General features: G+C 39.0%; 1 protein-coding gene across 8 annotated transcripts in view; it reads right to left on the reverse strand.

Annotated features, from left to right (window-relative positions):
• The window catches only part of shank3a (SH3 and multiple ankyrin repeat domains 3a), a 171,871-nt gene that overhangs the window by 97,290 nt on the left and 57,372 nt on the right, over positions 1 to 17,209 (reverse strand). For all 8 annotated transcript variants that reach the window (XM_034588086.1, XM_034588082.1, XM_034588087.1 and 5 more), the window contains exons 4-5: positions 4,354 to 4,557; positions 2,035 to 2,106 (exon numbers count right to left, since the gene is read on the reverse strand). In XM_034588086.1, coding sequence (XP_034443977.1) covers positions 2,035 to 2,106; positions 4,354 to 4,557 — 276 coding nt within the window. The remainder of the gene's footprint in view (positions 1 to 2,034; positions 2,107 to 4,353; positions 4,558 to 17,209) is intronic.

Consider the following 17,209-nt stretch of genomic DNA (forward strand, 5'->3'; position numbering starts at 1 on the left):
CTCTTAAACCCTGGACATCGTTATGCAACAGATGCACAATTACCAGAAAGAAACATCAGCCTACAAAGTTAGCATACTGGTGGTTTGTGTGAACAGGGTGTCCTTTTTTCATTTGAGAATTTCCCAAATTGCACTTCTCTCTCTTGCCAGATGATGTATGTTGTGAAAAGACCACTTCAGCTACAGCAGGGCAGGAAATAATCTAGGTTTTGGTATGTCAGGTTAGAAAAAAGATAATATTTGAGAGCATGTCTCATCCCACTTATGAATGCTTTTCTATATCTCCCTCTCATTCACCATTTCACACTTCATTTCTCACGGACACTCAATATAGGTATGCAGCCAAAGGCACTCACTGCCCATTAATGTACAACAATAGCAGAAAACCAACAAATCCCCAATCTGTCTAGAAAACCACTTTAATGAAATTAACACTCTTACATTCCCTCAACAGAAATCTAAGCAGCATCTTTTTTATTTTGCTATATAGACATATAGGGTGAAAAAGATATAGAATAATAAAAAGCAGCCAAATTTACTAATATTCCACCTGCCATCAATGCAATAATAACAAAAAAAATCTGCATTTTAATCAGTCCCTTTGGGTAAACGTTAACAGATTAATAGCTTTGAACATCCAAATCTTCCCTTAGTTTAGTTCCCTTAAGTTTGATTCTTAGGATCAACAATATGATAAAAACTGTTCATTCTGTTGGCAAAATCAACATATGCTGAACACTGAACTGGTATTTTCCGTTAAGTTTGTCTATAGCTGTAAAATGATCTTTTCCCATAGAAAAGAGGGGAAAAAACTGCCATTAGAACAGCAGCCCTAACTATTCCTTTCTCTCACAAAAAACACACAAAAATGCACCGTCGACACTATTGATTCTCCCCGGTGTAAATCTCCTGCCCTCTGATGGGGTTTGGTGCAAATGCATTAAATTCTTGTCTGTCTGCTCTACTCACTACACCCACATAAATACACACAAAAACATGCATCTCTCTCTCTCACTGTCACTCTCACAAAATCACAGTCTCATTTGCATCTCCTGGTACTTCAGAGCTACCACTCTAGCTCCAAATGTAAAGTCACTTCAGATGCTGTAACCGTCACTGCCCACACTTTCATTCTTTCTTTATGCTGGCATGGCTTTTAAGCGATTCATCCACCGAAGGGCAGCACAGAGTCGAGAGTTTCTGACAGCAACAAACATGGCAATGGTGGTGAAGGTTGTGATAATGTAACTCTTAAAAATCCTTGTCCCAAAGTAACAATCGAAGCAGGTCGCAGAAAAACTTATGTTAGTGTTGAAATTTCTTCCTCGGGTCTTACGTTTGTCTCGCTTGAACAATTGTGTACACTGGCCTCCACAATTTCCAGAGATACTGCTCCATTTTTTTCTGTTTTGGCCATATCCGAAAAAGCTTTCAAAGGATGTGCACAAATCAAATGAAAAGAACGCAGTGTACGGACAGAAGGCTCCATCTGTTTTCATATTTGTATCTAATGTTGAGTATAAATGAGCCTGTACCTACTCCCTATCATCAGCACATGGCATATTTTCTATTCTGCTCAGGAGCCAGATCTATTCTCCTTCTCTGTATCTGCAATCCTAACAACCTGCCTGCCCTTGACCAAAGTCTGCAAGGGTTAGCCATTTGGTTTGTCAGATTGAATAACTTTTTTAGTGCCGTCTATAACCCTGCTTATCCACCAAGTTTAGACTCGTAAAGCATGTTAGGGATAAAAAGAAGTGCTACGCTAAGTATTTTGGCAGAAGCAATTATGCAGGAAGGGTGAAATGTCATATGATGGGAAACAAATGCAACCATTCGCTCTGAAGCATAGGTGTAAGGGGTCTGCATGGTCTAAACAAAGTGTTCAATTACACATGAATGAACCAAGCAATCATACATAAGTCAATAAGTTTCATATATTGTACTTCAGATGTGTCAGTCACTCAGTTGAGAAGGTTGAACAAAGAAAAAGGTGTTCAGATGTCTGGATGACAGAGGGCACACAGATCTTACCTTGGTGTGGAGCTTTGAGAGCTGCTTTTCATCCAGGTGAGTCTGAGTGTAGACACGTCTTTTATAGCGGAACTGAAAGAGAAGTACAATGAACATAAGACAAAATATTATTTCCCTTTGTTTTTGTTAATGTCTTGATTTCAAAAGACTACAAAAGTACAGCACACAAAAACAAACCCATAACAGAGCTATTTATTAAAGTTTTTCAAAAGTATGCTTCCACAACTGCAAAAACATCTGACTTCTGTTCTCTGTACTTTACAGCTCTGGGCTCCTACCATTTCCCAACTTGTCCAAAGCCAGGTCATTCACTAAGTCTTGGTCAAGCTATTTGTTTAACGGACAGGTTTCTGAACACTGACAGCCTGTAATAGTTTTAAAAAGGTGTATGTGTGTTGTCTGTTTGTGGGGTAAACACAGGGTAAATCTGTGACAGAACAGAGGGTTTGAGCTGCTAATCCAAACCTGTCAATCATCTCCACACACCACAGGCCTCAGGGAATAACTGCTGGTCAATCAATAACACACGCACGCACGCGCACACGCACACACACACACACACACACACTTAAACTGATGGGAGCCAACAACTATTCAGCTAAAACATAAGCTTGTCCAAGTACAACTACGACTGTATCATAATAAATATCTATATTGACAAAGATTACATCTAGCAGATAAACGTATTCCCTGAAACTCACATAAATACATCCTTGTGCATCACATACAGTTTACTGCTTTAATGGCATATGCATGAAGTATTGCCAACTGGACACAATGGGGGGCACACAGCCAGAAACCAACAAAATGAGATTAAACACAACTAAATATTTGCTGTCTACCACTCATCTGCTATTTTACAACAGATTCATGACATTGCCCCCAAGTGTTTCAGTATAATAAACAGAAAAGCTGATTGGCTGCTTTCTAGCAGGGAGCTGTGTGCGCTTTACTTGGATTGTGTGCATTATTATACAAATTTGGTAATTTTTTTAATGCTGAGTGGTTTAAGTATATTAAACTGTTAAAAACATATGAGAAGATTACATCATTATTAGTAAAGTCAAAACTAAAAATAACTAAACTTAAAAAATACATAATAAAGGCTTTTTAATAAACAACTGGATTACAATTCCCAAAGCAAGTATTAACTCTCATCAATAATAAAAGCGGTTTCTTCCAATACATCACAGTTTCACTTTAAACTGAGGCTCAAGGAGGATAGTAAATCTTCATTATGCTCTCCATCTCTTCATGCATCATAAAACTAGAGAAAATAGAGACGACCAGTCAAAAAACTACCTGACATCTTTACAGCATCTGTACTGACACATTTGCATATGACCAGCGATTCTCTCAGATCACAAACCGTGACGGAAAAGCAATACGATTATCCAAGAGATGTCAGGCGCTGCAGACAACAGACTGTCACTGAGTGCGGTAATATTGTGACTAGGTTTGACTGACACATCAAATCAGAAAGATCAAATTGCATGCACCGTGTATGGACATAGAAAATTACCTGAGAGTAATTGAGATTATTTAAGGAAGCATGTTAATTTTTGTATACCTGATGTTCTCAAGCTAGATCACTTACTGGGCAGAAGGAGTAAATACCCTTTTGGGGAGGGTAAGAAAGAACCCAGCAAATTCTGGCACTGATCCAGACAAATTGGTAGATGCAGAATATATTTTTCATCGATGTGAGACACCATTTTATTTTTTTTTCACTTTCTTCCCAGGTACTGATTTATGGATCTTGATCAAAACAAGTCAAGCATATTTATGGGACTGATACCTATGAGTGTGTGCAATAATGTGGTGCAGCTTGATTGAATTTAAGGGTATCGTTGAGCCTTGGTGGACATAGGCACTCTATTGAGTGTCATTCCAGTTTGAATGCTTTATGCATACTCTACAAACTGTAGGTCTTTATGAATGAAACAGGATAAGGGCTACATTATTTTCTTTACCTTTGGTTTGAGGTCTTGTAAAGTGATAAAGTGTGTTAGTTGACTGGTTTGCAAACGATAGTCTGGTGCTCAGCTTTAATAACATGATACTTATGTGCCTGATATTCATAAAACACCACACATATACTCCACAAAGCAAATTATCAATATTAAAATCCAAAATTTTAAAGAACATAACTCTGGTGTGTATATGTAGTGCACTGTTCTGATGCCTCACTATGCACTATGTGGCTGGGCTCTGCCTTTTTTGGTTCTCTCAACAGAAAATAAATGAGTCTGACTGTATTTACCACCTATTTTTCAGCCTTTCACTCCCTAAAGCCTCATACACATGATCCATACCTACCTCCAGGTAAGGTACAGGAGCGATGGATGGGAAGGGGTATTCCCTTAGCTGTCTCTCCTCATCCAGAAATTTGCCAGCCTTGCCATTATAAGCCGGCTGGAATAGGCCATAGTTGAGGACATCCTTCAAGCTGTGGTTAAGAGTGCACAGGATTCGCTGCTTGGACAGCCAGATAGGAGCATCCACATTGAATTTCATACATTTCTGTGGACACAGGACCAGAAGAGGGTGGAGGGTTAAGCACATGTCACTTTTCTAAATATCACACATATACTTCAGCCAAGTAAAACAAGAGATTAAAGAGTGATCTTTTACTGATTCACATCAACATAACATTTAGCTGCTCTTTCATCAGAAAGACATTTATTGAACTTCCAATGTCATGCCCAGGGGAGAAGCTGGGTCTTTCATTATAATAAACGATTCATATTGGCCCAGTAGTATTTCACCATTTTCCTTTCCTTTTCACAAAAGGTCATCCCAAGAGCCAGTTGATGTTACCATACTGAAGTAAACAAAATGGTTATAAAAGCAACAGCTGTTGCAGAAACACTCTTGACACATATATTTCAGCCACATAAATTTGACTATGTCAGTGTGCATTATTCATGCTCTGAAAATTAAGCTGGACAATATGAGACGGCTAAACCACGACCTGCAGCAGCTCTGGGTCCAGTCAGAACAGGTCACAGGTATAAATGGTCAACGTATTTGGTCAACTTCTACACTCTAATAATAACCTATAGTGTTTTATTACCTAGACTGTGACAACCCAGCATATTAAAGATATGAATTACTAAGTGGGTGTTTTACACGTTTGCTTCATTGCAGAGCTGTAAACATGGCTCTTGTTGAGCTCTCTCTAACATATTGACCCATCTGTTATTGTGGTCACCGGCAGCACCAGGTGAGATCCCGCTACATCAGTGGGAGTGTAAAAAAATCCATTAAGTTCTTAATGTGCACAGCAGACAGGCAGAACTTGGCATAACAATGGTAGTTTCTGCTTTTGCTGTAAACTAACACCTGGCCTCTCTGTGTACCTGCTATTTAGGTGCACATGAATGTACTGTGTGCATGTTCACTGGGGAATCACAATAATCAACCCTCATTAGCCTGACCCTCGGCAGCTACCGCTATAGACACAATGTAATTCTGTGGAAAACACTGGACTATACATGTAGTAGATAGTGGTACTGTACTCTAATTTCCATTAAATTTGATAAAATGTGGTTAATTATCAAATGAACTTCACATGTGTATCATACTGAATTTAACACATAAGAATAACACTGTTTTTTGATCTGCCCAGTGTTGGTCATGGTAAATGCGGGTAGGCAGAGCACTTCCCTCTGGTTACCACATTGTGGAGCCTGAGCCACAGATGGCAGAGTAAGAGAGTAGAGAGTGAGTGAGTGAGCGGGAGTGTGCAAACCCCACAAGCAATAAATCAATCACTGCTGCCAATATTGATTTGGAAACTCAACTCTATCCTGTTCAGCGCCACTATGTTTCTGACACTCGGATACAACAGTAGAAAACTCGCGTCTTCTAACAGCGCTACAGCAACATGCATATGCCGGGAGTCAGATGGCAACTGGAGCTGACACATCAGTACAGCCAATAACATGAAAACATACTAAAATAGGAGACATGATTCTGACATTTAAAATATTCATACACAGAGAAAACCATGAGTTATGCTATTGAATAATGGCCAGAAAGGAGTTTTTGCAGTAAAGTTGACCTTTGACCTTTTTGTCCAAAATAGGTTATGAATGTTTGAGCTATGGCAATATAAATTCCCCTTTGACCGCTATGGTTGTAGCAGTAGTCTGTTTTGCCGGTGTTGCACGGTGTTCAGATAGACCCAGATTACATAACTCGCCCACCAGCCCAACTATCCATTACATTTTTTTTAATAGACATAAATCTCAATTGGTTTATTTTTTATCATGAATATGTGGTAAAGGCCATATTCATCAAATAACAAACTCTACTTTGTAAAATACCATTTATCAGTACTTAATCAGATGCTGCAGTTAAAAATTTAAAGTGTCGGCTCTGTGCAGCAGCAGAGCAGTCACATCTCAGAATAGCGAAGGCCTATCACGTGACAAGTGGAGAGTTGACTGACCGGGTGACAAGGCAAAAAACCAAAGCACATGTTTGGCAGCATTTCAGATCTAACCTGATGCTGAAGGGAGTCTGATAAAACGGATTAGGCAATCTGCCGACTTTGGCGAATGGCAGCATCTGAAAACAGGCACTGCAGGTACACTCAAACACAGGTACACAGTGAGGGCAGGTGTTTTGTCGAGGTCTGCCTGCCTGCCAAGGAGGGTAAAAACTTTATGGATTTTCTGATGGCCCACTGGCTCACTGACTAGGTGGCATTTCTCCCAGTGTTGCCAATGGTCAGACGATTGTGACAGACGGGTCAATGAGTTTGTGAGTGGGAGAAAGAGACAGAGCAAGCGAGTGAGTGAGAGGGAAAGTCTGCCGCCCAGGATGAAAATAATGCACCCCGGTCATTTTTGTTAAATTACCATGTAGATAAGAATGCAGATTAGGGCCAATAGCCCCTGATACCTCTCTTAACAGACTCAAGAGGTTTATGTCAAGTGGGTTACGTGAGGCTGCGTTCTTTTTTTTTAATACACAGAGAGATAGTAGAGGGTTGAAGAGAATGAAGGCTTCCATCCAGAACCTACACTGATTTCTTATCGAATTTGCCACAAGACAGACAAGAGCCTGCAGTTCAACCTTTAAAAAGTTTGCCTTAAAACATAAGCCATGGAAATACCCATAATACAAGCTCAATTATGACTAAATGTCCTTGTATGTTATTAGCCCTGTGTCGGACTTAGAATCAATCAAAAACAATCCCAGCTTGGAAAGTCACTTTCAAGAGTGATTAGTGGCATAAAGTGAAAAGTGTTTCAGTGCAAACAAATAACACAGCATCACTGTGGTGACAAATACAAAAAAGGCTCAATATGATGAAAATCATCTCATATTTAATACTGGCTTTGAACTTATTACCTCCAGGATTTGTTGGTGTCTGGACACTGTTATGTCACAGAGCAGAAGGTGCCTTATTTATATAGCAGAGAAACTTTTTTCATTTCATTGCTGCCCATCTTGACCTTGACTCCATAGTAGAGGAGATATTATATTTCAATGGGAGCATTCCTGTGTAACTAGAGGATAATCTGGTGCTCTTAGGTTTTATTTCAGTCAAATTATTTGTTTTGGTTTGAGAGAGAACATGCACACTCTTGACCCACAATATATCCACTGCTGCTATCTCACTTTCAAGTTTTGGGCCACCGCTTTTATATCAGCCTGACACATAGATCACAGAATTTTTGAAAATTAAATCCAATTCTATTTGTATAGTGCTAAATAACAACATACTTCATACAGCTCACAATAAAACAGAGTTTCACAAAGAGAGTTAGGTGTTGTTCATTATTTATCAGGAGAATGGATGACTGAAAACAAGGGAGGAACATCAAAGAGTGTGTTTAAGCAAAGCAAAGAAAAAAGACTTGTTTTGTTCATTTTCCTATAAAATGTCTTTTATTCTGTAGTATATGTTTTGGGTCATGTGTCAATGCATTCACTTAAATATATACAGAGTTTCTCCATAAAGGGTGACTGCATTCTTGTATCATTCATATTTTAAGTAGCACTGATCTGGAAAATTAGCTTTATTTTAGTTCTCAAGGTGACAGCACAACAAGTACAGTATGTTTTTGTATTTATGAGTCCTTGAGTCTGTTCACTTTTCCTAGCTAATGTGTGTCTGACTTTCCCTTTGTCCTTCAAAATAAAGTTTGCATTAATGTTCACAGAAAAAAACAACCTTAGAATTAAACCACAACGCCTCAAACCGTGTTTGCCAATTACCTGTCCACTGAATAAATTTTGACTTTGGCTTGTTTTGATTCATTTCTTATCATAAGTCCCTTTCACAACAGCTGCAATTTTTTAATGAATGTTATTTAATATTTATCTCAGAATAACTCACTACTTTAAGGCCTGTACGTGCTTTAACGTTAATGTCCAATGGCCTATGGATTTGTCGAAAATGTTTTAGTTGTTTTGTTAGTTTTATTCAACAAAATGACGTCTCATTTTCATTATTAATTTACAGTTATTTTTTAAGTCTTCAATAGATTTCGAGGCTACAGCTGTGATCATCCGTGAACAGTTTCCAGGGTTACAAGTCTCTCTGCTCAGCAGTAGTACAAATGGACCCAAACTGTCTGTTTGAAAAGACACACTGTCTTTTTTTCTAATCTAATACAATCCTTGCTGCTCTTTTTTTTTTTAAATGTACCATAATTCATTTGTAGCCACTTTATCTCGATACAGGAAAAGTGGTACACAAAGTAACGTATAAAGCCATTTAGCTTCAAGTACTTTTAAAGCATAATCAGTGTAATACCAAGTTAAAATACAATCCACCAACTGCGGTACTAATCATCTTCTATATTTTGAAAAGTATAAAAGACACGGACAATCTGCAAACATGAGCAATACAATTCAAAAATAATCTAAATTAATCTCATTAAGTAACAGAGACTAACCAATATCTTTATACAAATCAGTGTTATCCCTATTGCCACTAATCCCCCTTTGTCAAAATGCTTAGCTCCTGGAGCTCTTAGAGACCCAGCACACAGGTATTTTCTTTTATTTTGGTGGGTTTATTTCTTCTTAGGACAACACTGGCATGTCCCTGGCTCTGTTTGTATTTGGCAGAACAATTTACACCTCAATAAGTTGATGGTTGATTTTGATAATGTCACTGAAACACTATTCATAAAATGTACATAATAACATCACAATAATATCCATTAAAAATCAATATGTTTGCACAATTATTTATTATACATAATTTATTCAGTTAGAGCAGAAGCTCTAGTCTCTGGTAAAAATGATTAAAAAATGTGGAGGACAGCAGCAGTGGAATACTTTTTACTGTCAGCATGTTCAAAGCGCACTGATTAGCTGAAGATAAGAGGACCCCATGCTCTCATCTTCTTTATCCTCTAACCCACGGAGAGCTCAGGTCTTGTCTCCAAATTTACTCAACATTGTTTATGTTCCTACACTGACTACATTTTATAGCTCGATATTACATGTGCCTGAGGCTGTATTTCATTCAAGACCAAACCGGACCATTGATACATTTAAAATCCCTGTCTGGATTCCCACTGATAAGTCTACAGTGTCTCTCTCATGCTGCATGTTCCGAGCCACAGAGGGTTCTCTGCCCAAAGGAGTAAGTGCTGCATTGTACCGAAAGGCCTTCATTTAGAAGATTCAGCATCATCACCTCTTAGATATTAGCTGTTTTAATAGTTTCAGAAAAATCAAGCTACATGCAGTCTCCAACTACTATGTTTGTTTGTTTTGAGTCACAAAATGACTGTGTGTAAATCTTAATGGGTCAATTTGTCAGTGAAGATGTCAGTGACAAAGGATAAATATGTTTGTGGCATCTTGTATTTTATACTGTATAAGTATAGTTATTGTCAATACTGTTTGAGTTGTACTATGTGCAGGACATGACACTTGAACCAATTTTATCTTTGGGTGTTTAAGAGTAATTCAAAGTTTGAAATGTCTGCTTGTTTCTTTATTTTCTGTTTATTTCGTTGCCATGCTCGACACACTGTCTTTCAATGAATGGACGGGTCTTTGACTTTGTTGTTGTTCCTTGGTGCCACTGAAAACAAAGGTCTTCCCTCAAAGTTTCTCAGAGGTCTAAATAAAGGCCATGAATGAATCCCCCCCCTCCTCCTCTCCCCAGTCGTGTCTTTGAACTGCAATGCAGAGCCAGTGAGGCTGGCATCCACAGCATTAGGAAATGAGAGAGAGGGAGTTCAGCAGAAAGAAAAAGATGGATAGACTGAAGCAGAGTGGGAGACAGAGAGAGAGTGTGTGTGTGTATGTGTGTCTGATCGAAAGGCTGTTTTTAAGGCAATCACAACCTTTGCAAAGAATTACAGGAATATGGTTTTAGTGAACATGAGGTGAATTGTATTTGAAGTTCTTTGAGCAAAACAAGTCACCCTTACTTTAATTATGAGAAACATTGTTTTTTTAAGTACAATTTCCACACTATCTCCATCAGATATGCAAAGGTAATCTAATATCATATGTAGTAATTTCACCAATAGTTTTTTCTGTAAATGCTTCTATCACACTACAACTGCTGCCATCTTTAACGGCTATTTACTACATCCTGTGGTTGTACATTACATTACTTCCCATGAAGTATCTTTGCACTCTCGATCCATATTTCAGTTTGCACTACTCTCATCCTATCCACCGTGTTCCTTATTAATGCATACTATGTGTTGCATACTTATATGTACATTGACAAAAAAGTTGACTGACTTGAATTTGAAATGAGATAACCACATCTACTATTATTTGGAGCGAGGTCGTCATACTCATGTTGGCTTGATACAAGAAATCATTGATACAGGTAATGGTCCAGAGCTATTAAAGCTACAGTGATCAGAGACTCACTAAATCTTGTGATCGCTGACAAAACTGTGGCCATTCAGACATTCTACAACTCGTCATTAATGATGAAAAAGACACTGAAACACCCATTTAGCAGATTATGATACACGGTCATAACCTGAAGCAGCATGCCATGAGGTATGACAGCAGGACAGCTGTGTGGGCCACTACTAAGCTGTCACGTTGACTTCAGCTGCAATTATTCAGGAGAAGTGCTGGATCACAACTCTCTGCCAAAGTGCACATGTTGGTTCTGTCTGTATTTGTTTACATGTGCAGCCAATGTGTGTTTATCAACGTCCCTCCATGTTAAACTCATTCACACACTGGTTGAGATCAAACACCCAGGGGTTTGACATTCTTCTCTTATGTCTCCCACCCGTCTTCATACTTTTTCATCAAAGGCCACCCCTTGATCTTTTGTCTGCTTAAATTAGAGACAGAAGTGAAATATGATTGGATGGCAGAGTACGAGCTTGAGGGGGAAGATAAGAGAAAACTGTAGGTCACACTTCTGGAGCACTGTAGGACAACTAACCGAAGGTGTCTAAAAGGACACAGAGAAGACAGCTCCAATTAATAATGGCACATTGCTACACATGAATCACTGGGCATTTAAAGGGTAAAGGTAACAAGGTTTAAAAACTTTTTTAAACTGCCTCTTACAATAACAAATGTAATCAACTCTTACAATGTTAGTCTGTTAAATGAAGCACATGAAATTTAAATGTGATTGTGAATAAAAACTATTTGTAATACTAGTATTAATCACACCACCAAACGACACACAGCAGCTCGCTAGCTAGCCAGGTAGCACAGGTTTGTAAATGGATGGAAGAGAATTAATCTCTCAGACTGCTTTTCAAACATTATATAAACAACACTAAAGCAAGATGGAAGCAGAACTACAAATATAGTAACACACTCTTTTTATAAGTTGGTGGTACATCTATTTATCTCTTCAAATTCGACAACTGTTTAACGCACACTGCCTTCTATACCAGCCTATGGTATCAAGAAGCTTTGCTATAAACTGTGCGTGATGGAATAAAAAAAGGATATTCTATGCACTCATCACAATAGAATAAGCCACTATAAGTGTATATCAAGGCTTCGACACTGATTTTCTCTCTCTCTCTCTCTCTCTCTCTCTCAGAGAGCTGACCACTTGAGGTCAGATCACCCAAGATGCATGTACTGTATATACCAGGTATGAAATTGCTTGAGTGGGAAATAAAAAATACAAGTTGAGTTCAATTAATTGCAAACAGGTCAACTAAGTGGAAACAAACAGACATTACATCACACCACATCTGAATTCAAAACACGTCCCAAATGGGCCCTACTAATTAAGATGCATTGTTTGTGTGTGTTTGTTTGTGATTATGCAAGCAAGGATGATGCATGGGGCAGGACATGACTATAGTATCTCAAAAGCCACAGATGGCATCCAGTCACAATAGAAAGAGACAGGGTATTGTGTTTGCCTTTTAGCAAGAAGTGATGCATCGACAGAGAAGAGAAAGGAGAGTGAAACAAAGTGGTGAATTGAAGTGAAAGAAGTGAGGAGGGCTGAGATGATGGAGTGTAATGACTCTCACACAGCCCGGTCTCCATCTCCCAAGACCTCTGGCTGTCTCTGCCCAGATGACATATGCACTAATTAACAGGGCCGAGCCTACTACTGGATGTGGGGAGAGTCCTTACCAATGCCCTTAAGGAATCATACAGATCACTAATATTGCTAACATGTGTTTACTCCCTTGTAAACAGCATCATACATTTGATAATATTATGGTATGTGTGCCCACTGTGCTCGCAATCGACTATACAAGCTTGGGATCATTTGACAGACATCCATTCCCTGGTTCTCCGCTCTCTGGGTTTCCTTCTGTTTGGCCGTAGTCCAGCCTGATAGCAGAAGCAAATGTTTCTCTTTCTCAATCCGAGCATCTGCTCGGAGAAAACTAATACTGCTTCATCTTTCTTCCCCTCCATATTTTATAGCACAGGTAAAGCAATTTATAATAGATGAGCAGAAAGAGGTAGCACGTTAGTGCCTTTCGTGTGAATGACTCGCTCGTCTCTTTTTTTCCTCCTCCTTACGGAGTCTGTTTTCTTTGCTTCTGTCTCTTTCTGTCTACAGAGTGCTCATCTCAGTATGCTACAAAGATGTTGAATAAACAATATTTTCAAAAACCATTAAAATTCAACCGAAACTTAGCCCATTTCTAAATGGATTAGCTGTGCTACAGCTCTAATTGATGTTTGCTGCCACAGAGAGCACATCTTTTAAGAAGAGAACCAGCATCTAGCACAAGACAAAATTCATAAGATATTAAACATCAGAGTTTCTGCATGTTTCAGTTAGCTAAATTTAAGATTCTTAAGGTCTTTTAAAGACGTTTTCAGACCATAATGAATGTAATTTAAGATCTATGTCAAGTACGACAGATATTGGAGTCCCAGAATTACTTATGTTTCCCAGTAATTGAAGATACGATGAAGTAGCCGAATAGAGAATAACCCTTGACACACTAAGTTATCTTGCAAAATACAGGCAGAGACAGGTGGAAATAGCGTTAAATGAATCTTAACATAATTAAGAACGACCTGAAACTTATTTTATACCATAATAGTTTAATGTTTAAGACTTTTCAACGCCTAAAATTCTGATTTATTATGACTTTTTAAAGGCCTCATCAAAACCCTGAACATGACCTCAGAGGGATATGGTATTCAACTTCAAGATGTGTCACTGCAGTGCATGCACGAAGAATTACAAAACATATTTACCAGAAACAGCAGTAAACAATGTTCAAGCTATCACTCTCCTTTATTAGGGGCCTAGGCTCAAAAGGTAGAGCGGGTCATTCAGTAATTAGGCAGCCGTTGGTTTGATCCCTGGCTCCTCCACTCCAAATGGCAGTGATGCTGGCCAATCAGTGTGTGAATGTATGAGTGATGGAGATGCACCACAAATATAGAAGCACTGTGCTTGCTTAATTTAACTGCAGGAGTGTCTGAAGGCTGGTGTTACATATTCTGCTGCCACAGAGCAAATAAATTAATGAAGTGAAATTGAGTTCTTAGCGTCTCCCAACGTCTTTTACCGCAGAGATGAAACGAAGGAAATCTGTCAAACAGCCAAGAATTTCAGCTGTCACCGTGTGAAAAATGTTAACTGTCAGAAAAATAATTACGTGAGAGGAGTGAGCAAGGAATCGACTGGCTACAGTAACTCCAGTATCTTACCAAAGATTCTGGTAAGCAGCCAGATGATGTGAAATTTGTTTCTTGTTCAAAAGTCCACTCACTGTGAGTCTTGTTTTACCAATGTTAATTTGTATGGTGCAAAGTGCAATCACTCAAATGTAAAGGATTTTTTCAGGACATAGTGCTCACTTCTTTAATATTTGTCTTCTTGCCAATGTCTGAGTATCATGTGAAATAAGTGTTGCAAATATTGTTATGACAATATGATAATATATATATGATAATATTCTAATGATAATGCTCCAAAATGATGTGTTTGATGCAGACTTCCCTCCCCGACCCAACTGAGACATGAAGTGTAACAAATGAGAATGGGGAGTGGAAATCAGTCACAGTTTGTTACACAGCCCCAATCTCACGTTTGTTAGGTGTTCACTGGTGTATAGAGTGCAGACAGTCACTTAAGAGCAATGTACCAATATCTTATGCATGTTCCTTCCTCTCTGCTTAGGCTTGTTAGGTGTATGCTCTGCAGCTGAGCAATGGATCATAGCCAAATTTTTCAAATCTCATTTTTGAAGCCAACTGCTGAAATAGCAAGAACAACTTTTCTCTTATATGCACCTTTGGCAGTTTGTGGGTATAGACCATATGTCACATACAGTGAGATCCAAAAGTCTGAGACCACTTTAGTATTCCTGAGAAAGTATCAGACTTAAGGATCCCACCGTATATTATGTTATTTATTTATGCTCATTTCTTTATGTACTAGTGCAGTGCCCGTTCTAAACTTGCCTGTTTGGAATGGGCTGTTTGAAGCTTTCTTTCTAAAACTGCTAAACCAGTTGTAGACTCAATACGTAGAACCTCAAAATGAAGAATCTATTTGCGTTGCTCTGAACACGGCCACTGTCATCAACCTGCAGTTGTCATAATCGACTACATCGCTTACATTGATGAGTCCCAAGCTTGTTGCCTGTTTATTCAAATGTTATCAATATTGAACATATCACAAGACCAAATCACGTGTGTGAAGCTGATACAATGTACAGTTCTTGAGAAATCCCAACCACATACAGACAGACTGACAGAGATTTGTCAGATAAGTAGATGAATGACCTTTCACTCACACTTTGAAATTAATCCAAAATGCATGTTAAAAAACATTTAATTTAGTATATTTACATCAAAATATCCCAGTATGCACCCTTCTTCCATCAGTGAAATATGTTCAAACGCACTGCAGCCATCTTTGTCTCACTCTGCCATCACTGCATACAGCAAGTCAACCATGAAACATCGCTGTTACAAGTGAACATGTCATGAGGACACATCTGGCTATGGGCAAAACTAATATAAACACAGTGTGTTCCCATTTGTGTCTATCACAGTCATCATCTACCCAAATTTGTTGGAGAATGAACAGTCTGAGCCCTTTTGGTAATCACATCCAACAGCTGAGCTCACTTTTAACAGAATCTGTTTGATATGGGGTATTATCTATTAAATACCATGAACAAGACACTCTTTAATCTTAGCTGTAGGAACTGTGCGTCTACGCACAGCACTTTCTACTCCATCTCCAAATCCCATCACATAAAATGAACACGCTACAGAAGGGTTTACATCTGAACTATTACCATCCTACACCCCTGGGACAAGGTGGGGAGAACAGCATTGATTCAATTAACTTGGATTAATGGGCTGCAATCCAGATTCAGACACCTTGAAAGACAATGCGTGAACACACAGTACACACTCTATTCACACGGAAAATGCTTAGGCTGGACTTTCCCTTGTTAAGTACAATGGTGCCCAATTCATGTTGTCCATTTGATAGTGAGTTTAATTTACGTTGACATGGCTTGTTGCCAAGAAAATTAGAGCAGAAAGCAAAGGTGTATGTGCATAATCTGTTGCAGCCGCAGTTAAATAAATCTCAGGGACAAAAAGTGGTTTTAATGTCTTACAAGAAAATGCAAAATGATTGAGAAAAAAAATTGAACTGCTGATATTCCACAAAATGTATGAAAAGGTATATTCTATGGCAAAGTTTAGTCTAGTACTATTTTATAGCCTGTCAATTTTGTCAATAATACACACTTGGTTAACAGCCCACAGGTTGAGAATTTACTTATGGTGGTAGGTAGCATGCAGAGGGTTATTTTCTGTTGCTACAGTCCACAAATGTCCCCTACTCCTCACATACGTCTAACAAAAAAATCCCTCTAACTACCACGTGGGGGCAGTATATATGTCTTCTCAAGCTCAGGTCCTCTGTCAGAGGCCTGGGATTTGGATGGTTCTGGGATCTTAACTGTTCCTTGGTATTCACTCTCCTGGAAAGACACTCCAGATGTTGTGCCAGGAATCTGCTGGAAGCCTCTCTCAGTTCAGGAGTCACAGCCCCTAATGTTCCTTTTACCACAGGGACCCCTTTGTTGTAAAGTTCCAGGCACTTCTAGACACTCCAGGTGTTGGACAGGTTGGTCTGTGTTGTCTTAAGAGGGTTGGATAATTGCGCTGGTGACTAGGAGCTGGTGCTTTGACCCTTTGGTGGCTGGCTTCTGCTGATCTTTCTCAACTTAGCTTCTATGACGTCTGAGAGGAGCTTCCATGTGTAGAGGAGGTAGGTTATCGACTGGTAGATGAAAGTGGTAGTTCTTCATGATCAGAATTGTCCTGTCCTGTGTTAGCAAGTGGAGGTGAATGTTGTTCTCAGCGCTCTCACTCTTGCTGCCAGGAGAACAAGGAGCTATTACCTTCTTCTGCCAGTAGTAGTGGATCAGGTCATGTCTGGGTGGGTCTGTCCTTGTACTATTTAACTTCATTGGTTTCAATGATAGTGGTAGTAGAGCACTGAATACAGGTGCAATTTCTTCCCAAGTTGGAGTTGCCTGTGTTTGAGTCTGGCCACAACTTCACATTTATCTATATAGATGTATGTGTATATAGAGAAAGAGAACTGCAGTCAAGAGGGGCAGAGGGAGTGTATTAGTGAGAGTGTACATCAGGGACAGAGATTATAAATGTGAAGTTCTAACAGCTTTAAATTGAGCAACTTTAAATGCTGAGACTCAGAGGAACCTTA

This window comes from Hippoglossus hippoglossus, chromosome 6 (assembly GCF_009819705.1).
Source record: "Hippoglossus hippoglossus isolate fHipHip1 chromosome 6, fHipHip1.pri, whole genome shotgun sequence".
In the NCBI taxonomy this organism is placed as follows: domain Eukaryota; kingdom Metazoa; phylum Chordata; class Actinopteri; order Pleuronectiformes; family Pleuronectidae; genus Hippoglossus; species Hippoglossus hippoglossus.